Source organism: Chelonia mydas, chromosome 5, assembly GCF_015237465.2.
Source record: "Chelonia mydas isolate rCheMyd1 chromosome 5, rCheMyd1.pri.v2, whole genome shotgun sequence".
Lineage (NCBI taxonomy): Eukaryota > Metazoa > Chordata > Testudines > Cheloniidae > Chelonia > Chelonia mydas.
This window is the reverse complement of record NC_051245.2, coordinates 97,228,897-97,254,773: the sequence shown is the minus strand read 5'-3', so window position 1 is coordinate 97,254,773 and position 25,877 is coordinate 97,228,897. Positions and strand designations below refer to the sequence as shown.

The 25,877-nt window shown below is 42.6% G+C and overlaps 1 protein-coding gene across 1 annotated transcript in view; it reads right to left on the bottom strand.

The window, feature by feature from the left end:
- Positions 1–10,943: 10,943 nt before the first annotated feature.
- Positions 10,944–25,877, bottom strand: part of APBA1 (amyloid beta precursor protein binding family A member 1) — a 148,608-nt gene continuing 133,674 nt past the window's right edge. The window contains exons 12-16 of the mRNA XM_043547160.1: positions 23,070–23,249; positions 20,872–21,084; positions 15,829–15,948; positions 14,974–15,114; positions 10,944–14,535 (exon numbers count right to left, since the gene is read on the bottom strand). Of these exons, the coding sequence (XP_043403095.1) occupies positions 14,464–14,535; positions 14,974–15,114; positions 15,829–15,948; positions 20,872–21,084; positions 23,070–23,249 (726 nt within the window). The 3' untranslated portion in view covers positions 10,944–14,463. The remainder of the gene's footprint in view (positions 14,536–14,973; positions 15,115–15,828; positions 15,949–20,871; positions 21,085–23,069; positions 23,250–25,877) is intronic.

The following is a 25,877-nucleotide window of genomic DNA, read 5'->3' as shown; positions in this document are numbered from 1 at the left end:
TATCTGGAATCCAATGTTTTTTGTTTTGTTTACACAGCTTGTTCATGCTAATGTTGATCACTAGCTAGAACCTTCTGCTTGGGGAAAGCAGCTGATGCACTCAGGCAGATCCCTGCATCCATCTGAAGCTCAGAGCAGGAGCAGCATCTACCTTTTTAATAATAATTATCAAGCAGTAAAACTGTGTCCTTGATTTTGCTGTGGGAAGATATGTCGTCAATGGAACAAATTATCCCCACCACACCCCCAACAGCTGTAGAACCAATCAATTATGAGCACCTTGGAAGCAATTGTCTAGTGTCAAAGTCATAATTGTTAGGTCATTAATCACTTAACTTTGCCCCACGCAGTTCACTTGTAAATGATTAGCATCACTCATCGTGTTTCATAGAGATGTGTATGTACTGGAGCACCTGGGCTTCAAGGGAAAGTTCTGATTACCATAAGAGTGCCTTCCAGGAGTAAGACCTTTGAACCATTTTGAATGGAATATTTTTTTAATAGGCTCGGTTAGCTTCAGTACTGCAAGGTGACAAGGATTAGTAGCAAGGAAGGAAACACCACAAATGCAGTTTGATAGAAGTGTGGCCTGCTTTATTCAACCAAAAGAAAATACAATGTAGGTGTGGTGGCAATTAACCTCTCATGGTTTATGGCTTCTTTTTTGTGACTTCCTTGACACATAATAGCTCAGGGTCAATTCTGCCCTCTTATCCCTTCAGGGAGGGGGGAATAGATTGGGAAGTCCTTAACACCTGCACTTTGCATAGCTGGCTGAATGAGAGGGTAGGAGGAGTTGTCTGAAGAGCAAAAATGGAGCCAGAGACTATCTACAAATCTACCACCCAACCCCCTTTGCATAGGAGTGACGGAAGGAAATAGAATTGAAGCTCCGAGGTAGTTTTGACCATCATGCACTGCAAGTTGTGGAACAACCTGTCCCCCTGAATACTGCAGAACCTCACTGCACCAAACTTTGGACAGGGAGCAGAATTTGGCCACCAGTAAATTCCTGAGGGTAATGACTTACTAGACCAACTGTCCTACGCAGTGACAGCAAATTCACCTGTGGTAGGTCACATGTGCTGTAGCAAAAGCTTTAAAGAAATATGGGAATCATTCAATATCTCTCCCATTTCCCTAACTAAAATATGTTGGTCACGGAGAATAAGCAAAGGTTTTCACCTCATCTGCCAAAGAGAAAGTCATAGCATGATAGCAGTGGAATAGGGGCCTTCTTAGGAGAACAAGGCATTGAAAGGGGAGTTTTGTACCTAACCAGAGTCTGATGTCTTGGGCATAAATAGTTGATGACAAGCAAGTCAAATATCTTCCAGCCAGTTTTGAGAAAGCTGCCCCGAGCTGCGTTTTCATCATCTTACAATGTTTCACATGCTCAGAAGAATTAGGCTAGCACTCTACTAGAACGAGAGATTGTCTCAGATTTAATGGCACTTGCTTACATGGGGCCAGATCAGTCTTGTTGCTCCTGTGTACTCGGGGGCTGAATTTGGTTCTCTAATGTGGGGAATCCTATCATCTGCAGCTAACGTTCCATATGGACTGAAGGTTAAAATGTGTGTGTATATGCTAGAGAGGATGCACCTTTAATGCCAAACTGTCACTAGGCCTGCTGCAGACTGACCACTCAAGTGTTTTTCAGAAACTTGCTTAGAGAAGTATAGTCTTGTCAGTGGGGAGTGGGGGGAATAAACAGCACCTAACTCACTAGCTTTACTAACATGACCTTCATCATGCACGTTGGAATCCAGTGACAGTTGGGAGTCAGATATCCTCTCCTGAGATTGAAGTTGGAAATATCCATGAATCTTAATAATTTCTACAGCAAATGTAGCTTGAAGGCAGAATGGGAGGCTTTGGGCTGTGTGGCAGGAGTAATTTGTCTTGAAACAAAGCTTGTCAGGTTGCAGTTCTGATACATCCCTTCCCTATAGATCAGTCCCTGGCTACAGTGGCTGGTTAATACTTGGTCATCTTTAATAGCTATAGCAAGGTAGCGTGTCTCCCTGAACAGCAGTGTCAGCCTTACACATTATTACATGCCACACCATCATGTGTTAGCCATTGAACAGGAAAGTAAGAGTCTAATCCTGATCTCTGGATTCAGACAACTAAAGTCAGTTACCACACAGTTAAACTGGTGCAGCTGGGAGCAGGGTCTCGCTCTGCTACAGCAGTCACCAGTACCATTACCATGGCACTGGGCCCAGGGTCAGAAGGGGGCCCGGCCGGCTGAACAAGCCAGGAAAGCTGCCCCAACCCCTGCTCTGCCCCAGCCCCACCCCTTTCCCTGCGAACACCCTCCCCTGAGCTACGTGGCTCGGGGGCCTGCCTTGCACTCACCAGCCTGCTCCACTGAGCCGGCTCCTAGCTGGGAGCCAGGACCCAGCAGAGCAGGCTGGGGCCAGGTCACTCCATTTCCCGCCACCCAGCCCTGAAATCACCGGACGCCAGGAAGTGAAGCCATGGGATGGGGAAGAGAAGTGGGCAGGGGAAGGGTCATGGGATGGGGAAAAGAAGGGGCTAGGGGAACTTGGAGCCCAGCACGTGGCATCCCCTTGGCAAAAGCTGGGGGTCCCGTTAAGCAGGCCCATCGAACCCTCACCCTGACAAGCCCCACCTCCCCTCCATCTGTACCACCCCGCTGACCTCCCCCAGACACCCTTCCCACTGAATCCCTGCACCTGGACCCCCCACCCAAATGAACCCAAGCCCCAAACAACTTCACCTGGATCCCATGCAGTGTCCCATTGCCCCTGGGACCCCCACAATGAGCTTCTGTGCATCCAGATCTCGCAGGGAGCCAGCCGGACCCAGCTTACCCCACCCTAAGTCCCTCTGCACTTGGATCCTGCTGCCGAGCTGAGCCTGCTCACCCGGGGGGTGGTTAGGGGCGGGGGTCCCAGGAGGGGGCAGTCGGAGGACAAGGAGCAGGGGGGGTTGGATGGGGGTAGAGTCCCTGAGGGCACAGTTTGGGGGGATGGGGTCCCGGGAGGGAGCGGTCAGGGGACAAGGAGAGGGAGGGTTCTGAGGGGGGCAGTCAGGAGGTGGGAAGTGGGAGGGGGTGGATGGGGGGCAGGGGCCAGGCTGTTTGGGGAGGCACAGCCTTCCCTACCCAGCCCTCCATACAGTTTCGCACCCCAGTGTGGCCCTTGGGCCAAAAAGTTTGCCCACCCCTGGCCTAGACCAAACAAATTAGTCCAGTGTTGCCAACTCTCATGATTTTGTCATGAGTCTCATGATAATTACTGTTTTCCTTAAAGCTCCAGCTCCTGGAGTCAAGTGGACATGCTGATTTCAGTCTTCATTCTTAAAGAAAAATTAAGTTTCTAGCCCTCGTGGCTGTAGAGAAAGCTTCAAAGTGTGACCCCCACACACCTTAAAGACTCAAAAAGCAGATAGCAAATAAACACCAAATCTATTATTTTTACATAATTTCATGATTTTAAAGCCAATCTCATGATTTTTAAACATTTAGGGTTGGTAATACTATAATACGCAACCTATTTTATTATTATTTCCATTATGGTAGCACCTAGGCACCCCATTAAATGGTGGGGCCCCTTTGCGCTAGGTGCTGTACCAACACAAAAAAGGTAATTCGTCATCTCTCAGTTATAGACTTCAAACAAAAGACTTGACAGTCCATCGCAAAGTTGATTTGGGTTTAGAATGTTCCCCTCTAGCAGCATCTATGGTACCCTGTGTCTCCGCCAGCCCATAAGGCATCAGAACAAATACAGAAATTGGAGCCTGCAGTCCTTTCCTTTTTCCTAGATTTGCTTACATGGAGTCTCACGCAGATCTAAGCCAGCAGGTATTCCATCTGCACAACAGCGAACATTCTTAGAACTTATACTATGCTATTTACGTTCAACTTCCTTTGCAAATATTAGCTAAAAGTTACTCACCTACCCTTGTCTCAGGGGTGTTCTGAATTATCTGCATTTTCCAAATGGGGAAACAGGCAGAGAAGTTAAGTGTCTTACCCAAACCTAGAGAGGGAGTCAGTATCTGAGTTGGAATTGGATACCAGAAGTTCCTGTTTCACAATCCCATGTGCAAAACACTGAAAGATGCCAATCACAGTAGTTTAGCGAGGCTATGTCAAAGTCCACTGAAGTTAATGGTAAGGAATTCCCAGGATTCTTCCACTAAATAATCAGTACCACGTCTTTTCCTCAAATCCTTTGACTACATCCCAAATAGCCACAATTTTTCAACTATAGTTGCCAGCAGTTTAGTAAAGTTCATTTCCTAATTCTCTTTAGCCAGACACCTCCTTACCTGCTTTTAATCAACAACCACATTGATTAAGCTTTAATTCCTAATTCTCCACTAGACCCTTTTTTCTCCATTTTGGTTGGAAAAGACAGATTTTTTTTAAAAAGGAAAAACCAAAGATTGCGCTTCCCCAGAACAATCAATACATATTAAAGCCACCAGATAGCAGAAATCCTACTAAAACAGTGTACACAATTTATTAATGATCAGGGAGAAGAGACTCACTTTTCCAAACTCTCTCTCTAGCACATTGTTCTGTCCAACATTTATAGATAAATCCTAAAATGGAAGGTCATGAAACTATAAGAATAGGTTTATTGAAGACCGACCAGATGATGTAGCATGTTAAGAGAAGGTGGAAAAGGGGTGAGCTACAGCTAGAGAGAATAAAGAGTCAAAGGGACACTTGAGATAAGAAGGCTGGATCAGCTGCTTGTTTCTCTATCTCAGGTTTCGGATGTGACATTCATTTAACTTACCTTTGCAGAAATTCTAAAATACATATGGATTTCAAGAGCGCCAAACTGTCCAACAGCTAACTTCAATCATACAGTTCTGCCCCATCATTAGCTGCCAGATGAAGTACTTAGTGAAAAGAGATCAATGTTTATCACCTTAGATTTTTTGTATCCTACCTTTACTACTGCATATGGGCCAAGAGGAGGAAACAGTGCAGCTGTTGGCATAGAGAAAAACTTCAAGAAGTTTTTGGGTTTTTTAAAACTTTTTCCAGGCGAGGGTTATACAAACCTTGCATATCCTAAACTTCATTTTATGAGTCTGATCTGAATCTGCCAATGCCGCCTTGCTTTAAACTCTCCCAGACCAGGCTTCTGTAACCACAGTTAATAGCTCTTTTGAGTTTAAGAAAGTTAACCTCACACACACATTTTTCTTATAGTCTGGCTGAAGCTACAGATGTGCCTCTCTGTGACCACAAGGGGGCACTCATTGAAGTGGTCAAATCAGTGCCCTTTTCAGAATTGGAGCAGTTTTCCTCAACATTTCTGCAAAATCAAAATGAAGAAAACAAAAAAAACCCCAAAACCAACCGAACAAAAACTACAATCCCCCTTCCCAGCCTCCCAATAAAATAAAGCAGCAGTTGGAAAAATGGGCATTTGTTTGGGTGAGGGTGTAATTGGATGCTATATTTACACAGAAACATTTCAGCTATTCAAGTGGGTATGGCCTCCTCTCCTCCTCCTTCCACCTGAAGGGGACAGAGAGATCTAGAATGCCCCTTCTCCCCAGATTTTCCCACTCCCATAGGATGGAGCAGAAAGCCCTGTCAGCACTGACCCACCCCTGCACTCCACACACAGAGTGAGAATAAATGCAAAGGAGGCGATGATCTCCTCGGCTTCTCCCCTTAGCTGGCAAGGCAGAGGCATTTGTCTAAGTTCCTTAGATGTGAAGGGGGAGTAACAAAATGCCCTTCCCCCAAGGACTGAAGTGGAGGGAATACAAGGAACATGGCGAGACAAGGAAAAGAGCAACAATAAAAGGGGGAGAAAAAGAGAGGAAAAGTGGAGAAAGGCCAAGGAAGGGTACAGCTAGGGAGGGATCAGGGAGCATTGGAATGAGAAAGAAGATGGGAACTGGCAGAAAAACCACACACACCTTAACGTTCAGCCACTCGCCTGAGCCATGTGTAACATATCTCACCTGAGCTAGTAACAGCCGGACCTGGCTGTGCATTAAGGTATATTAAAGAGAACACAGCTCTTGTATGACAGAGGACCTGTAGTCAGGCCAAATGTGGTGCAAACTCTGACCTGCTAGTAGCAGCCCTGCAACCTACTGTGGACCAGGCATGCACGACGTGGTCAGAAAAAACTGTAGTCTAATGCAACTGTACACTACAGAAAAGCAATGGAACCAAGGGAAACAAAGGGCGTTGAATACTGAGAAAGATTCCCCCAGTTACCCTAGGCAGTAAGGAAAAAAGGGCTAAAGAGCCACTAAGGAGCTAACTGTGGCTACACAAATATTAAAAACAGACTACAAAGAATTGTTCTCTTTAGCCCACACACTCCTGCAGCATCGTGACTGCAAGATGCGTCACCCATGGGAATTATACCAGCATGTTGGGGTAATCCTGCTGTTTTGATGGACCCCATTTGGGCTTCAGTTAGGGTCTGCTCCTGCAGTCAGTTTGTCCTATTGAGTTTAGTAAGAGCTGGCCCTTATCGCGCCATGGCAGATGCCTCCCAGGAGTTCTGTTCGGGCAAGGGGAGGTGGGGGTGGGGGTGGGGTTCTGACATCTTCATGGTTGCCTCTGACCAAGCATAACAGACTACTTCACTTTACTGAGTGAACCCTGACAATCTACTCAGCCTCGGTACAAGAAACAAACAGAGACAGCCCCTGTCCTGTGAGGAGAATGCAAAATGTCAGTACAACTTACATTTTACACCCTTGCACCCCTTAGCTTGCGTTGCTGCTACCTAAACAGCCAGTTCAGCAATGCAGCAGCTAGTGGCCAAAAGGTGAAAGCTGCAAGCTAGGCCGTCTATTGCAGCCTTTGCTGCACAAGACCAACCTTGCCATAGCACTTTCGAGAGTCCTTGGTGCTACACTAGCCAGACGACATATGGCTCATTCCCTATGTGCACAACAGAATCCCAGCACAATTCAGCTTACACGGTAAGGACTAATGTGATTAGCACTAGAAAGAGAGAGAACTGAAGTTAAATTCAGAGAGCCCAGGGTAATAACATATTTTTAATAGCTTTAAAACATCCCAGTGCAAGACAGGAGGAGAACATAAGAGTTTTGGTGCTGAAGTAAATAAAAAAAACCTACCCAAAATATTCTTGTTATGACAAAAGATCTTTCATGTATCAGTGTTGCAGCTCAGAAAGGGAGACGGTGTGCTGCAGGAAGGAGTGCATAGGACTGGGAGTCAGGGGATTCTACTACTAACTCTCTGTGTGACCTTGGGTAAATTGCTTCACCTCTCTCTCCTGCAATTTCCCCATCTGCAGCAAGGTGCTCAGATATGAGTGCTCCAGTGATGAGTACAGCATAAAGGTTATTGCAGAGACAGAACAGAAATATTAGTACAAATCATTCATGCATAGTTTGGCAGAATCTGAGAGGAAGCATTTTTATAGACATTGGGTTTCACTATTCCAAATGAGGAATTCGGGAGATATGGGTAGTTCCCAGAAAAGGAGTTGTATTAGGTTGTCAACGAAGCTGACTGAGACAGGGGTGTCCACAAAAGACAGAGGAACTGATTTTTCCCATTTGCAGTGTAAAGTATACTATAGAGGCACAAGAGTTAAGGTTGAATTGAGTTTTACACTTAGAGCAGCACTGAAACTCTTTATATCTTTCATACATAACAATCTATCTTCCCCCAAGTGTACAGCACTTGCAGTCTGTGCATTGAGTGAATTTTCTAAGAATTTACAAGTATAGTTGTTAATGAGTTAAAATGGGTCCTTTTATCTCCTATCAGCCTAAACCAGTGGTTCTCAAACTTTTTTTTTTTTCCGCGAATCACTTGAAAATTGCTGAGGGTCTCAGCGGACCACTTAATGATCTTTCCAAATGTGGTTTGTACCATTAGCTATTGTAAAGCGCTTTGGATAAAAGTACTATATAAAAACCCCAATAATAATTAACTTTTTTTGTTCTACAAATAAAAGCACACAACTCATATTTTAATATCAGTAGTCTTACCTTTCTAATGCGATGGATGTGCCCTCTCCCCCCTGCTGCGGCAGCCCCCGAGCTGGGACTGGGAACGAAGGGGGTCTCTCCCTCACTCCCCTGCTGCGGCAGCCCCTGAGCTGGGGCTGGGAAGGAGGGGGGGGTCTCTCCCCCACCACAGCAGCCACAGAGCTGAGGCTGGGAAGGAGGGCCATCTCTCCCCAGCAGCTGCAGCCCTGGAGCTGGGGAAAGACGCCTCTTTCTTTGGCTGCCGCAGCCCTGCACATCCCAAATTCCCCCACCCCCTCTTCTCACCCCACTGCCCCCTCCCACCTGCCCCCTATTCCTCCCAAGGCCACTACCTCACCTTACATGTGCATCTTCTGCAGGGTCCAGGCACTTAATTAGTGGAGCCACGCCTGCGCGGCTCCACTAGTTAGGTGGGTGGCCCTTCATTCTCTCGTGTGCGGCCACCCAGGGACACACCTTAGAGGGAACTATCCGCAGACCACCTGAATGGAGCTCGTGGACCACTGGTGGTCCGCGGACCACACTTTGAGAACCTCTGGCCTAGGGCATTGCCATCTTCCCTGAGGGCAGCCCACAGCCTAAGTTCAATTGAGAATAAGAAATCGTGGCCATTTTGAAAGAGGGCAGTTCTTTTTGAGTTTCTCTGAAAGAAGAGATTTTATGTGGAACAAGAAAAATTCTAAAGTGTCTTTAAAAATCAACATTACGTACTCTGGGAGTATGAACATTAAAACAGATTAATCATAACAGTTATTGCAATTGCCTCACTATAACGGCGTCAAGGGTCTTGGGTGCCTAACTGTGCATTTCTATACCTTACATGTTTACGTTTCTTTTAAGTTTAACTTTAACTCTGAATTTCTGGGTTTATAACGCTTGTGTTTGGGATAATGACAGCAGGTCTGGAATGTATTTTTCCCTAAATTACTGAAATATACTCTCAACCTCAATCCAGTTTTATCCTTTTTGCCTTTGAATAAAAGATTTTTTTATATGGGACTGTTGCTAGAGGAAGTGGAATTTGGATGGCATGCAGCTAAAAAAGTAACAACACAAAGATGCCTGCAAAGGACGTAAAAGGTGCAAGATCCAAGTTTTTCCATCAGAAAATTAATAAAAAGATTAGAGAAAGCTACAGAAGTTCCAAAACCTGGCGACAACTCACCTGATGAGTTTCATAGCAGCACTGATGGTTATAAATGCTGGACATTGTAAGGAGGCTTGAATGCAATGGCTCTAGTAGATGGCTCTTGGCTTCAGAATAACAAAAACCTCAGTGAAGTAGAATACTATGTGAAATGAGATCATTTCAATCTGTCCTTCAGTCCATGAGACGTAAATACTCTTACCCGGAACGTTGGCTGTCCGATTCTTTGGTTTCTTAGGAAGCACTGTCTTTCTCCAGAAGAGTCAGACAGCTTCATGGATAATCTCTTTATACATAATCCTATTTGCGGCAGAACAATCTTATCAGAAGCCCACTCTGCAGTCAACAAAAATTCCTTGGATCCCTCACATGAATGGCTCTCAGCTGCACATAAATAGATGACCTAATAAAGTTGCTGGTCTCTCCTGAAATCAAATGAAGTCTGTTTTCTAGAGCCCTTGCAGTATCTCAAAAGGAACAAGTACTATCTGCAGAGGATGCCTATCCACAAACAAGTCAAGCAGCCTGCACGACTACTTGTGTCAGGTATAAAAGTGAAATGTATTCCTAACTGTGTAAACTGGCCCTTTGCAACTCATATGTAAAAATCATGAGATATCATACTAGCAAGTTAATGAGGTTTAGGAATATTAAATAACACTGTGAGTTTTCAATTTTACAACTTAAAAGGAAATGTTCCTTCGCTTCCAGTACCAAATATGTATAGTCACAAACCAAAAAAATCTTTATTATGATGGATTTAAGTTTGTAAATATCAATGTTTTTAAAAAAGGGATTCATGCATCTGATGAAGTGAGCTGTAGCTCACGAAAGCTTATGCTCAAATAAATTTGTTAGTCTCTAAGGTGCCACAAGTACTCCTTTTCTTTTTGCGGATACAGACTAACATGGCTGCTACTCTGAAACCTGTCATTAGAAAGTTGTAATTTGACTAAATATAGCCTGGAAGTATGCCATGTCCTAGCTCTGCTCTTTTGTCACACCCATCCTCCTCTTACTGGTGGGAGATTACTCTTGCTCCAATTATCACACAAAAGAAAAGTAAATGTTCCCCCCTTGCATATGTGAACTAAAATACTACTGGTTTTTGTTATACGATATAACCAGCAGGCTCCCTTCCGTCCTATATCAGGTACAGTGGTATCTCAGGCTCATCTAGATTGTTGCAAGGTATTGGAATGTCTGTCACCTGTGTTGGATGTACATAGTAAAAACTGACTGCTAGCTTGGGTGAGGCCTCTGGCCACAGCAGAGAAGGTGAATAAGATAAAGAGTGGGATCTCCAGTCCACAGAGTAGTGGACGGGGGAAGAAATCTTCTGTGGCCCATATGAGGAGGGTAACGTGAGGTGTTGTGGCCTATATCCAATACAGGTAAAGGCAAGGTTAGACTTTCACATTAACATTAGTGAATCAATGTCTGAAGTTGCAAAGTCAATTTTTCTTCTACAGTCTCTCTGGTGTATAATACTTCTGCAGATTCAAGTTCTCATTAGAATTTGTTACACACAAAAAGTTCTTTAAAGACTTAGGGCTTGTCTACATTTAAAATGCTACAGCGGCACAGATGTGCCACTGTAGCTCTTCAGTGTAGACACTACCTGTGCTGACTGGATTCTCCTGTCATCAGCATGGGTAATCCACCTTCCATCGAACTAGTGTTGTCTACACAGGGATTTAGGTCACCTTAACTACACTGCTCAGGGGTGGGGATCAAGCACGCCCCCCAAAAATATTCATTCAATATTGGTGATCACATCAGCAAACTCTCAGACCTGCCCAATTTGTTTTTGTTTTTTATTGTTGCAAATCTTACCGACATTAGCGCTCCATTAAATAAAGGAATGTAGCACAGTAAATACATCACAACAAAACAGCTGGCTAAAAAAAAAAAAAATCAATCAAACCACTGGAGCTGCGTTACAGACAGAGGGTCAGAGACCTGTGACAAAAAAAGTCAGAGGAATTACATTCAATAGATGTGCAGTATCAACATTCCAGGCTCACATATATTTATATATATATTTATATTTATATATAGAGATCAAGTTTAGTGTTTACAAAGAACAATATTGTTACAAATACAATACTATACTTTTCCCAACGCTTTACAATAATTTCTATTCACCCTCTTTACAGAACAATAGTAAAACTTCATATTCTAAGTACTGTGCTAAATATATACAAGAAATCTCACCCACACCGCCATCTTCATAAACAGATTTAATTTAGAAAATTAAAAAAAAATCTGCATTCAAGAAATACAAACCAAGCCTTAAATTATAAACAGATTCAAACGAGTAAGTGTGAAACCTACCAATAAAAAAATAAAAGGACATTTCATCCTTAATGTAAACACTGAAAAGTTAGTAATATTGTACTAAACAGTGAAGGGACAGCTTTGCAGGACCTTCATGGAAGAGAAGGAATGTAAAATGGTGGGTTATTCCTTTCAACCCATGGACAGTTTCACTCATCTAAAATACTAACATAAACAGCTGGTCTAACATCTTTTAAACATCAATGGAAAAAACAACAGACTACAGAGGTGTCAACTCTCCCTTTTGAGTTCACTGTATTTCTGAAACACGCTTTCCCTTTCCACACTAAGCTCGTGGGACTGTTTACATTAGGAGCACATACTCTGTCTGTCTGTCCCTGTTCAGAAATCACAATGCATCTGTTGTAATAGAACAATTCACATTCTCAGTGAGGCCCCAATCCGGCACTCACACGTGCAGTCCCAATGAAGTCAATGGGTCACTCAGGTGCCTAAAGTTAAGCACACATGCGTTTTCAGGATAGGGCCCTTAGTTTCTAAGGATCTGTCACTGTTACAGCCCTATAGTCATTTGCATACTGAGGGCTTGGTCCATCTTCCGCTGAAGTCGATGGAAAGATTCCTCAATGGGAGTTGACTAGAGCCACAAAAGCAGAAAATTAATATGCGAGTTAAAGCTGGGAACCAGCAGTATGGTAAGTATGTCTGCAAGAGTAGCTTTCCACACAGGTAATTTATGGAAAGGCTGCACTGTATATAATCTTCTAAATGAGACGTGGTATATATCATATTTACATATATTACTATACATATGGGAAGTTATGAAAAAAAATTGTTCCTATGACCTTTATAAACCAGATGCCTGACAATAAAAACTCTACTCACAGTAATTCACAATCTATTTGCATCTGTCTGATGGCAGAGTAAATACTAATCTGGATTAACACCACCATGCCCTTGTAAAGTTTGTTATTCCACAGATTGGGATTTGATTACCTAACAACAAGAACTGCTGTACGTCAAATAATTGTACAGTACTCATATTCATTTACTACAACAGCTTACTCACCATTCCACTATCTCCCTCAAATAGTTCCAGTATTTGCTGCCAGTTGAAATAAAAAGTTTAGCTTCTTTCTCTCCACTCAGTCCATTGTTTTTGAAGGGAAAATTGGGCCCCTGATCACAGATGGAACTAAGTGATCAGACAAAGGCAGAGTTTTCACAGCTCACTTATTAACGGAAATGCACACACATGTATATCTAATCTATGAAATCTCTGGAGACAATTCCAAACGTGGTCTCCAGTCTGCAACCACAGTGCTTATATTGCACAGTCCATCCCTCATTAAATGAGAGACTGATGTTAATGGCCATCACCCCCCCCCCCCCCCGCTCTCCCCCCCCCACCCCCCAAAAGAATGAGATTTTTGTTTTGTCCTGCTCCAGTATTTTCATCACATTAAATCTTTGTGTCGTAATAAGATGCAGCAAAAGCTGCTACTTTTGATAAATTTAAAGGCATCCGACTGGTCTAAATTCACAGTTATATATGAGTTTAAATGTGAGTACACAGGACTAATGGAACACAACTACTGTACATGAATAGAGAGGTCTCTCCTTCTGGAGAGAGGAGAGTCACTACTACTATTACTATCTTCTTCCCCTCCTCCCCCGCTCCACTCTCCAAAATTTATAGACACGCAAATCCTTGATATCATGCACCCCACCACAACGTTTCTGAACCCTCTTCTTCATTGTATAAGTACATAAAAACCCTTTAATGTCCTACAAATGGAGAACCATCGATTAACTTTTATATATATACACTTTACAAATAAATTAATTTCTCCTCACTCCCATCCGACCTCCCCCACTGTTATCCAGATCATGAGCAAAAGAAAAAAAAAGTAATTAAAAGTAAACAGTCTTTGGACCAAAGATATGTTAATACTGGCTCAGAGTAATAAAACTACTTACAACTGTATGTAGACCTATTTTTGTTCAAATTTCATAAATATCAAGCACATAGTTTTAAATATATATATATATACACACACACCCACCCACCCCACACTCACCAATGAGAAATTGTGTATTTAAGAGTTTTAAAAATTTAGATTTTCAGGAAAAGCCCCCAAAATATAATTCCTGCTGTATATTTACAGGCCACTTAACATTCTCCTACCTCTGAGTAGGGAGAGGGATATAAAAGATATCCTACATCTAAAAATGAAGAAAGATTTTTTGGGTGGGGAAAAAAAGACTCTCATACCTGGGAGACCAAATGGTGAAAGTACCTCCTCTAGTATGCGCTAGTGAGGACAATGACACACTTACGCATTTCAGCAACATACAAACCACCTTTGAGGTTACATGATCCTGAAGAATAAACATTAAAGACAATTAAAAGGTGTGCACTTGAATTATGAGTTTTACCAGAACATCACTTACTCATTAACTCATTCTTCGTAGGCTTTTAACATCTCCTTTAGGGCAAAACTATCCCCTTGGTTCTCTGCTCTCCCTGTGTATGTTGAACTGTTTCTTGGTAATGTTACGCTCAGTGCGCACAGAGAGAACAGTATAATGGAGTCAAAAATCTTCTATGTGGAGTCCAAGAGGAAAACTTTACCCTGTGGTTTGATCTGTTTGTAAAGCAAGCTTTCTAATTTAGCAATACTTAATGTATTTGTGTTGTCGAGTTATGGCCATAGAAATACGACTGATGACGGAGCTTGAAGAAGTGCAATCAGTCCTTTGTTAAACTAGCTGTGAATAACTAATTTTTCTATTCTGTGAGGAATTACATAAAGCTTAACTTGTAAAAAGATGCAACAAAAAAAGTCTAATGGAAATTTTTTTCCCTGTACACAGCAAAATGTTGGAGAGAGAGAGAGAAGAGAGAGAGAGAGAGAGAGAGATGTCTCTGCAGACACAAAAATGCAGTACTAGAAACACAACCACTGACGAGGAGAAACATCCTCCATGCATGTTGTGAAGGTGAGGTATCGGCCTTAGATGTAAACTGGCTGCTCCTGAGCAGTCAACAATCTGTACATGGCCGCTGGCATGGTCTTCATATGAATCTGGGTGGAAACAAAACAAATCAGTCAATGCTCCTCATACACATGATGCAACGCTTTGGAAATAAAAGGGTTTGTGTGCTTTCATGCTTAGAGGGTATGTATGTGTAAGGGAGAAAGTGGCCCAAGACGAGGAGAAGGAAGTAGCTGCAGTGACATAGTACAGGGGAAAGATGTAACCAGTGAGTTTTCATGCCTCTGCTAAGGTTTATTGCAGCGCAATGCTGAGAGGTGTTGAGTTCTTGCAAACCTTGCTTAGGTTAACAGAAACTGTGGGCACTCAGCACCTCTCACGCAGGCTTTCTATTAAAAACTATGAAATCACTTTAACAATAAAGCCTGGTTTATCCTTTTCTCATTTCCAGTATTTATATTTGGACGGTGGTAGGCAGCGAGAGGCAATGGTGCTGAAATGTGTAATATCATCCATCCAGCTCCTACCTCACCAACAGCATTTGAGAGAATGTGAACGATCTTTTCATGGGGTGTTGCTACAACGCTCTGTCCATTGATTTCAATGATCCGATGGCCCACTCGTACTCCTCCTCGCTCTGCTATACCTCCTCTCATAAGGCTACAGATCTTGAAAGGAAGGGAGAAAGTTATCAATGCTAAGAATGTTAAATTGTAAAACAACAGAGGTTTGTTCACAAATGACAAACTCAACATTTAAATAAACCAGTCTCCAAAGTGTAAAAGAGTTCTTTTTTAAAATACAGTGAAACACAAATCAGGGTAAAATGGACTAGAGTAACTGTTACAAAGTCAGTACTCGGCTTATAAAACATAATGAACACCACCTCCTCTAGGTGCATAAAAAACAAACAAAATAATTTGGCCATTGAAAATTACTAGTATTAACCCTTTGGACACTGGCATTTTGAAAATTTAGGAGATTGCATAGGTCCATAGTCTCTAAAGGATTTAGAATATATGCCTTTGACTTTCTCTGATTCTAAAGAAGACTCTTTCTTATAAGACCTTTAATGGCTCAGTTAGATATAAGACTAATGTAGCCTGTGAACAACTTGCCCCTTTTGGTTCTTTAGCTTAAAATATCTCTCCTATTCCTACGGTTGACTTTATACTCTAATATGACAAAGTATCTTTTCCTGCTTTTGACTTGGAAAGGAGGATCAGCCATAGGGGAGGTAATAAATTTTCTGATAAGTCAATTTTTATGTCTTACAGTCAGAATGTGTGCATAGCCGTTGATGAGCCGACAGGTTTGCAAAAAAATTTCACAGCTATAAAAAGCATCACAGTAGAAACCCAAGGATTGTGAAAGCTACTTACGATCCCATTCTGTACACTGAAACCCAGCTGATATCGGAGGTCAGGTCTTCTGATCAAGACAGTAGTTACTGGAGGACATCTCACTATATTCAGTTTAATCCGGGCCTGGTTTTTCAAACCCTTTAAAAAAACATATATACACAATGACAACTATGGGTGCAGGTGGGCTGAGACAGCTGAAAACTGGCACTGAAATAAAACAATAGTTTGAATGCTAACTTGGAAATAATACTGAACAAGCAGTTTGCTATGTATTCATCATTACAAAGTAGGATTCCTAATAAGTACCAGATACAAGCAATATGACAACCTGTTAACTGAATGATGCAATGTCAACCTCTAGTTGTCAACATTTTGACGTGGTCATTTTAAACTGCCAAGAAATTAGATTCCTGTGGGCAATTTCTTTATTTTGGAACACAGAACGTTGTTCTACAGAAAGCTGGGGGGGGGGGGGGGGGGAGGCGAAGAAGTAGGTCTGTGCAATTAAGCTGAAAACTGTCACATATTTTGTTGTAAAAATAAAGTCTTAAATATGCACTTAAAATGGCTGCAAACAGGTACCTTTCCTGGATATGCACATTCAATTCTGTAATGCAAAAGGCAGAACTTACTTAAGTCCTGCCCACTGAATGCTTGTATAAGCAACGCTCAGAGACTCCCTATCACATTCAACCTGTAATCTTGGTTAACCACAACAAAGCACTATCAAAACAGAAGATGACTGCATATGTCTGACCCTTACATGGTTTGAAGTTCTCACCACTCTTTCCTATAGACCAACCCACCTAATCTTCTCGGTCTTTCTCCCAGAGTTAAAGTATCTTTTTTTTCCTGTAAAGTGTCCAGAACGGAACATACATTTCTCTACACTAGAATACTGTGTAAACGTCCAGGCAACACACAGACAACCTCCAACAATCACAATTCCCCCCCCAAAAAGAAAAGCTGTGTTAATGCCTGAGAAACCTGTGGCTACTTTTAACATTCCAGTATCTGTCTGATTTACTCAAAGAGTAAAATCCTGGTCCCATTAAAGTCAATGGAAACTTTGCAATTGAATTCAATGGGACTAGGGTGTTACTCATAGTCTGAAAAGATTTCCTGATCTGTACAGGGAGTTATTCTAAAGTTCCCAAGCTTTCAAATGTTTTTTTCTTGCTGATTTTGTAGGACCTCTCTCTACAAGACCCAGTACTTCTGTGTCTGTGCCATTCTGCTGGGGCAAATAGCTTTGGAACAACCCCAGAGTGCATGGCAGTCCATTACCAAGCAAGTAGAGAAGCCAAAAATGAGGAGGAAATCTGCATTCACCTATCTGTAGGGGGAAAAGGTTGAAGTGGCGTGGAATAGCAAGGGAAGGGAGGGAGGACAAATCTGAACTGAATCAACCAGCTTCCCTTCAGCAACCAGGTTAGTTTGGAAGTCAGTCCATGCCTTTGTTCTAATAGAGAAGATGCCCGAAGCCAACCTGCTAAGTCTAAGACGTTTTTGTTAATTGATCCTTATTGATCTACAGACATAACCCACTGTTCTTTTTAAGGGGAAGTAACCAAAGTATCCCTGTTGGGCTAATTGTGTTCATACTTACTGTTTCTACTAGTATGCAGATGCAATCAAGTGCAATTTAAAACGGCATCTTAAACTTCTCTCTCCTTTAATGGAGGAAAGAAACTGGCTATATTAAATTTGATTCTAAGTAAGGAAGGGGGTGCTTACTTGGGAGCTTATGTTAAGTACAGATCCATTCAACCCTCTCACCCATCGCCCCAAGAGGGTCTATTTGCCTGACAACTATGTCTAACTGCCTATTTATATTTATGGCAGTTGTATGCACCCACTCAGGGGTGGGAGGACAAACCGTGAGGAAAGAGTGCCAAAGCATTTCATTTCTTTGGTCTCTGCATAGCACTGCACTCAGCATGGCTTGTTAATCAAGGCAACACAGGCTGGCTATAAAGTGAGCACGCTGCTTTGGGAACCAAAGCAAATGAGATTATGAAGTGAGAAGAGGCAGTTCCACAGCCAGCTGGCTCTGAGCAAAACACAAGGCCCACTGTATTTTTTGCTCTACTTCATTCCATTTACTTCCATGTATTTTATTTACTGTCTGCGATGCATACACTAATCACAATCAGTGATCATCGATATACCGTAGGGCAATCAGCCTTTATGGACTACATACACAGAAACAAGCAAATAGTAAGTATCCAGTTTGCATTCATTTGTGGCAAGTATGTCTGTTTGCAACTCCAAGTGTGCACTGCACATGTATTTTTGCATGCTCCTTTTTAAAAGAAAGAAACACGGGCTCCTAGTGAGCAATTTCTAAATTTTACAGAAATAATGCAACCCTTAAACATAGTCAGTTCATAATATTTTATATGTTGGGAATCCATGCCAATAGGAATAGAAAAAGTGCTATACTAGATTAGTCCAGGGGTCCATGCACACCAAGATGCTTGAGAAAAAGGTGAAAGCAACATAAGACATGGAATAGCCATTCCAAACAGGAAGTTTCTTCCTAATCCCGTCAGTTAGCACTTAGTTTATGGTTGATTAGTATGAAGGTTTGGATCCTCATTTAAAAAAAAAAAATCCTCTATAATTGTGAGTATTCTCATAAACATCCAATTGTTTGTACAGTAGCCTGGTTCATAGCATGCTAAGGAATTTTTGCAATGGTAAGATCTTTGCACATTCTCTGAATATCTATTTTGGCCGATAACATACATACTGCTGGCCATTAATCTTGTCCTTCCAAGGAGAAGATGACCCATACGTTTGCAATGGTTTAGAGCAATCTAGCTGGATCTGTTCATACATTAGTTCTGAATCACATGCAATATCTATAATATACATTTTTTTTGCATGTGATTCAGAACTGATGTATGAACAGCTCCAGATAAGTTTGCTGAAAAGAACTGCAATCTATGGGTCATCGTCTCATTGGAAGGACAAGTTTAATGGCCAGCAGTCCCCATGACAACAGCCAAACGTGGCAACAAAAACGGGACCGAAGCATGTGTGTCAGAATGAGATCTCCATAGCAACGAGATAGTGGCGGTGCTCTTGTTGGAGAAGCAAGCAGGGAGATTCTCAAGACACCATCGCAGCCGTCCATTTGGAAGGACTCTGGAAGAGGAGGAGTGCGCTGCAGCAGACATTCTATATACCAGGCCTGCAAATAATTACACTTTTGGAAATAACTGGTGTGGGATGGGGAACAAGCAGAACAAAAGTGAGAACAGTAAGAGGTCTGGTAACAAAATAGCTGGTTCAGGTTGGTGTAATTGGAATTCCTTAACAATTGCACCTCTCTATGCCAGCTACAGACCCTTGCCCTCGAGGTAGGAATTTAGCCCCAGGAAACACAAGGCTATTTTTGCTGTCACCCCCTTTCCTTTTAGGTGGGAGGAGACTTAGTTTTCAGCTGTGATCTCCTTAGTTGCCTCAACATCAGCAGAGGCTAAATCAAGCCCTGGCTTCCATCTTGGTGAGATCCTCCTAATTTTGGGCTTCCAGGGGGAAGGATGCAGCCAGTTTCTGTTGCTCCAATCTTCCTCTATCTGCAGGTTAGATCTTCAATCTGAAAGCGTCATGAATATGCCAGCATAATCCTGGGCTGAATTTGTCCTAATCATTAAGAAACAGTCTGAGCTTGGAATATGTAATTACATTTAAAGAGGGCCTGGGTAAAGGGAATAAAGCAGCTATAACATCAAGTTTCTAGGTATCCAAGGTAAAAAGCAACAGAAAATTGATTTATTAGACATACGTTTTTTTAAGGAAACCAGGCTGCTTTTACCACGGTTGACTGTATTGCACTCAGACAAGGAGTAATGGTCAGAACACATTAAATGTTCACGTGCTAGGCTGAGTATTTTCAGATACACATATTTTAAATCTTTGTAGCAATTTTTTAGTTCAAGTGCTAAGAAACCAACCACAGCCTACACACAATTTGGAAGGGGCACATAGACATTTATTTTGTGAACTACTAGACAAAATAATTTTATTTCAAAACAATCTAAAGAAAATCTCCTGGCAAGAACTCAGCAAAAAGGAGTATAAAAATCCAACTTTACTCTGCATTTTGCTGGGTTGTTTTACGAAGAATTTATAGATGTCAGATGTATCATTTCAGTATGTGACCTACAAACCATGTGGTGCAGCAAGTTATAGGGTAGCTATTTGTTTCAATTTAGTTGTGCCTATGACATTCTCAATGGATGCAGCATTTTCTTTCCATGAAACAGAAATGATTAAATACCCGTTCTCTTATAAATTGCAGCTACTCCAGAAGTTCTTCTTTTCCACTTGACATGCCTGCTTTTTGCAGTCACATACTCATGTAAATTAGAGGAAACTTGTCCCAATTAAATGTCCCATAGCGTTACTAGGTTGAAATAAAAATGTACACTTCAAAATATTCACAAGTTAACACCATAATCATGTAGAAGACAAACATGTTTTATAGTTTAAAAATATAAATTATCCAATTACTTCATTTGTTTTATCAGTCTTAGCACTCTGGGTCAAATTCCAAGATCCTTTTCTTCAGTCCTTACTGAAGCTAGGCTCCAGTTGACTTCAATGGAAGTTTTGCTCAAGACTGAGATATGGCTTCAAGCTCTGGCCCTTTTTCTCTGAATAGTTTTGCACTTTGTGAATGATGAAACACAAAGTAAGGCCAGGGTGGCAACGATGGTCTTGTGGTTAAGGCCCAGGACTGTGGGGAAGCCAAGCTTCTATTCTCAGCTCACCATAGACATCTTGTGTGAACTTACGCAAGTCAAAGCTCTGCATTTTCATTTCACCCTCTGTAAAATGGGGATGATATTAATATTTCCCATCTCACAGGGGCCTACAAGGCTTTATTAATTAGACTTTGCAAAGTGCTTTGAGATCATTGGATACAAATTGCTATACAAATGCAAATTATGAGTGTTTTTAGAGAACGTCTTTAATATACATCTTTATTGTCTTCTACTATTCCCATACAGTTTTTAAATGTGTAACATTTAAGAACATTCCCTGTACCTTTATAATACTCTGGCATGTTGAGAGTGGTAAGCCAACTAAGCTGGTACCATTAATTGACATGATCTGATCCCCTATGTTCAGCTTTCCCGACTTCTCTGCTGGTCCTCCATGCATCATGTTGGCTATAATAACTGTGGGCAAGATGGATCCCCAGCCAGATTCCACAATCACAACACCTAGAATTTCTCCCTTTTGCTTTTCAATGTAAACCTGAATTAGGAGATAGAAATATCGTTTCAAACTGATATTATTCTCAGCTACAGAATACAGCCCGTGTGGACACATACATAAATATCAGGGGTGGGCAAACTACAGCCCAGGGGCCGCATCCGGCCCTTCAGACATTGTAATCCAGCCCTTGAGCTCCCATCAGGGAGAGGGGCTTGTCCCACTCCAGCTAGGGAACAGGGTCGGGGGCTTGCCCCGCTCTGCGTGTGCCATGGCTCCACGCGGCTCCCGGAAGCAGCAGCATGTCCCTCCTCTGGCTCCTATGCGTAGGAGCAGCCAGGGGGCTCCGCACACTGCCCCCACCCCAAGCACTGCCCCCACAGCTCCCTTTGGCAGGGAACTACGGCCAATGGGAGTTGCAGGGGCGGTACCTATGGACAGGGCAGTGCGCAGAGCCGCCTGGCTGCGCCTCCACATAGAAGCCAGAGTGGGAACATGCTGCTGCTTCCGGGACCTGTTTGAGATAAGTGCCACCCGGAGCCTGCAACCCGACCCCCTCCCACACTCCAACCCTGTGCCCCAGCCTTGATCTCCCTCCTGCCCTCTGAACCCTTCGGTCCCAGCCCGGAACACCCTCATGCACCCCCAATCCCTCATCTCCAGCCCCATCCCAGAGCCCGCACCCCCAGCCAGAACCCTCTGCCCCCCCCCCCCCACACACCCCAACCCTCTGCCCCGCCCAGAGCCCCCTCCCACATCCTGAACTCCTCATTTCTGGTTCCACCCCAGAGCCCGCACCTCCAGCCAGAGCCCTCATCCCCCTTCCGTACCCCAACCCCCAATTTTGTGAGCATTCATGGCCCACCATACAATTTCCATACCCAGATGTGGCCCTCGGGTCAAAAAGTTGGCCTACCCCTGATACGCATAGACACCAATACAGAAACACACACAACCTCTCTGTCTCTTTCTCACTCCAAGGCAAAAACAATGAAACAGATGTGTTAACAAATTTCTAATTTATTTCTAGCATGAAATAAGTCAACATATTAATGATCAGCTAGTGACTCACCCCTCCATCAGAACCTGCAGTGACTCAACCCTCTGGCATGCTGCAGCAGCCTATTCCCCGCCAGGGCCCAGATCAGATAGCCCCAAGGCACAGGTATTTCAGCTTCACAGCAAGTTAGTCAAGCCTGCCCTTGATCCTATCCTGTGCTGGTTCCTGCCCCCTGCTTTGTCCGTGTCCTGTCCTGAGGCTGCTCCAGCTCGCTCCTGACTCTGCTCTAGCCCTGCCCCCGACTCCTGACCCCCAGGTCCCTGGACTGACTCCACCCAGCTTCCATCTTTGGCCTGCTTCCTGACTCTGAGTACGATCCTGATTTGGCTTGTCTATGGACTCTGACCCATGGACTGTCTTCAGTTTCAGTGCTGTCCTCAGCTCTTTCCCGACCCTACGACCAGCTTCGACCACCACTCCAGCCACCAGGTCTGACCACGTAGACCCGAGGGCCTCACAGGAGGTGGTGGTAATGGGGTGGTGCAGGCAGGACTACAACAGTAAGAATGTGCTGGAGACTGGATTACATACCCTATACACTGCAATGGTGCACTGGTTCATCTTTATTAATAAAACAAGCAAAAAAATACACTGCTTTAAAACAAACCTGGAGACAAATGTGTTCACCAACCCTAATGTCTCCATAAAAGGTATGTTATTTGTTAAATCAATAGCTTGTTTTAAGTTCCTTTTACTGATGTGCAGTGTCCCACGTATTTGAAAATTGTTTGGTAAAACAGCACTGAACAGATGGCAAATCACTGTAACACTGATGAACTGACGGGTTCCCTGTTCACTCTTCAAACAGAATTGCCACTGAGTGTCTTACCGGGGAGAAGAGTGCTCTAGGCTGACCTGAAGAAAGTCATTTATGGGAAACGCTAATGGCTTTCTAATTGCTCCCAGTATTAGCTTGCATTTGGACAGACCAGCCTAATGCTACTATAATCAGAAGACTGGTACATACGTCTTTGCAGTTTTCAGACTTGGAAAAGTGAATGAGGTCATCATTGTACATGTCTTGGGTGTTGAGCAGGTCACTGTACTCCTTCTGGCTCAGGTCTTCTGGATTTATTCCATTTGCCCTCAGGAATTCCTGGTAGGCCACACTAAATGCTTGACCTATGGATTGTGCAATCAGCTGTGCCTGCAGCAGTTCCCCCCAAAAAGGAAAGGAAAAACATCAAATACATAGCATTGCTGATGGTCTTGTTCGCTGACGCTTGAAGTTATGATCATGCTGTAAATAGTTCCCCCATATTAATAAGCCACTTCAATCAATTCCAGTTTTTTTTCCTTTAATATCATTTATAACACTAAAGACCAGGTTCCAACTTGTCCTGTATTAGTTTATTGTGATTTCTGTGTGAATAAAAAGAACCTCTATCCCAAGCTCTAGGCACTGGACAAAAATTACACACACACACAAAAGCAACAACAAAAAATCCCCAACAATCTTATCCTCGACTGATACGATTATTTAACTCAGCAAAGCAAGCTGTTACAACTGAAAAGGAAGAGTAGTGGGCCTTCCTTTCACTGATGAGAACTGCTGAAGTAAACACAAAGAAATCCTTCCTTCATTGTTTGACAATTAGGCTGGAGAACAAGAACACTATATTACATTAGCTGTCTTGGATGCCTATTGGGTAACACAGGTAATAACCGGGCTCTCTGCCCTTTAGCCACAAGCAGTATCATCATTCTCTTACAAGCCAGCATTACATGAACACACCTATAGGAAAAATATGACTCTTCAAAAGAAAAAAAGAGGAACAAATATTCTTTTAAGTCACCCTGCTTATATTTATATCTGCTACCTATTGTCCATCTGATAAAGACTGACTATGTTACACTACTCTCAAACCGGTGCAGATCTCATTGATGACAACAGATGATGACTGGCACTTAAGAGGATGTGGTCACAATTACACACGCGTGCGCACGCACACACACACATATGTTGGGCCACATTTTCATAAGAGTTCAACTCTCATTTAAGCACCAAAATAAATGGATAGATTTTGGGCACTGAGCTCTTTTGAAAATCTGGCCCCAACTGTAGATGCTGAGTAGTTAGGAATCTAACACTGAGATCTTTTGAAAATTTGTTCCATTATCAATAGTTTAGTCTCCATTGCTTAAAATATCTTATTAGAAACTCAAAAATAAACTCTTTCCCTATCGATTGTCCTTTTCCATTTAAGTATTTAATTCCCCATCTTCCTGTGTTTAATGGAGCTGAAATTAAAACACCACTTTAATTGTTTGGGCACAGAGTTCGTAGACCATAGTACTATAATTTGGAAGAAATTATGTTAGTTAATTGCTCCTGCAGAAGCAGCAGAAAGAGGCACATAGTTTCTTGTGATTATTGCTTGAACATGTCAGTCTCTCTAGGATTTGCACATTATATTCCTCAACAGATTAGGGCAATTTAAAGCAGGGACAAGTTTTGGCCAGCATCCCAGTGTTTGATGATGTAATGATTGCCAGTTAGCTGTTGGGTAGAGTAAGATCATTCTAAAACTAAACACTTATGGAGCTACCTAACTGTCCTTCCGGAGAAGAGAAAATGAGATTATAATACACACAAACAGACACAAGATTAAGATAATATACCCTGTGGAGCGTCAGGGCTCTTTACTTCTAATAGATAAAGTTACGATTTTTTGCTAGCTCTGTATTTTTTCCAATTTATTTTGAATTCTTAATCAGAACTTTTGCAGAATGGTTGAAATAATGTCATGTAACCCAAAACCGTTGATCATGTCTCCTCAAATGTCTCAAAATACTGTCAGACCACCTGACTGACTTCTGATATGTTTTTCATCTCCTGACATTTAGGACTTTCCAAGCCAACATTTACTCATGGGGGGATGATCATGATCTGCATAAATGTGACCTAATTAAACCTCATTAGGTGACACTTGTGACTTCAGAAGGGGAGTGCCCCATTCTGATTTGCCAACAAACTCCTAAAAAGTAGCTCTAAGGGGTAGCAGCCAGCCGGGTCATCACCACCTTCATAAGCTGAAGGAAAAGAAAAATTGCTTCTGTCCTCTTGCCATGTGATGCCACCATGCCTGATAAAGAGACCTATGCTTCCTCTGCCCTCAGTTGGTCAATGCGGGTTACAAGTCTAGAAATGCTCAACATCTATGTTTTTGACATCTATAAGCAAGCAGCCTATAACCAGCCAGCAAGTCCAATTGACAACCAGATGAGCCGAGAAAGCCACTGACTGAACTTTTTTCAACCATATACCAGTTTCCTGGAGTTGAAGGAAATCACAAGAGCCACAACAGCCATCCTGTATAAGTATCACCTTTGTTTGTTTTCTTTTTCCAATTTTCATTAGTAGAGGAATGCCTCTACCTCAGCATTCTTGCACTTGTCTTTCTTTTTAACTCTAGCAGGTGACTGGTAGCAGGTCTGTGCATGTGGACAGAACCCACAGAATTTATCTGAGAGTGGTGCCTATGGAATAGTTTCTCAAAGACCTAAAAACAGACCTTGGTTTAAATAACTTCACTGTCTAAAAGATCTCACACACATACATTTTATGGGTTGGGAGGTGTGTTATTTTCACCTAAATGTAACCAGCTGTGTTATTCTGAATTGTTTTGGAAAGTCTCCTATAAACCTATGTTCAGGGGGCAGGGAAAATAAATAGATCATCACCTAACCACTCATCATTTGGGCAGGCTACGTTAACTAGCAGAAGAGCTGTAGTCTAAACATTAATTTCAATGTAGGAGTGATCTGACCCTCC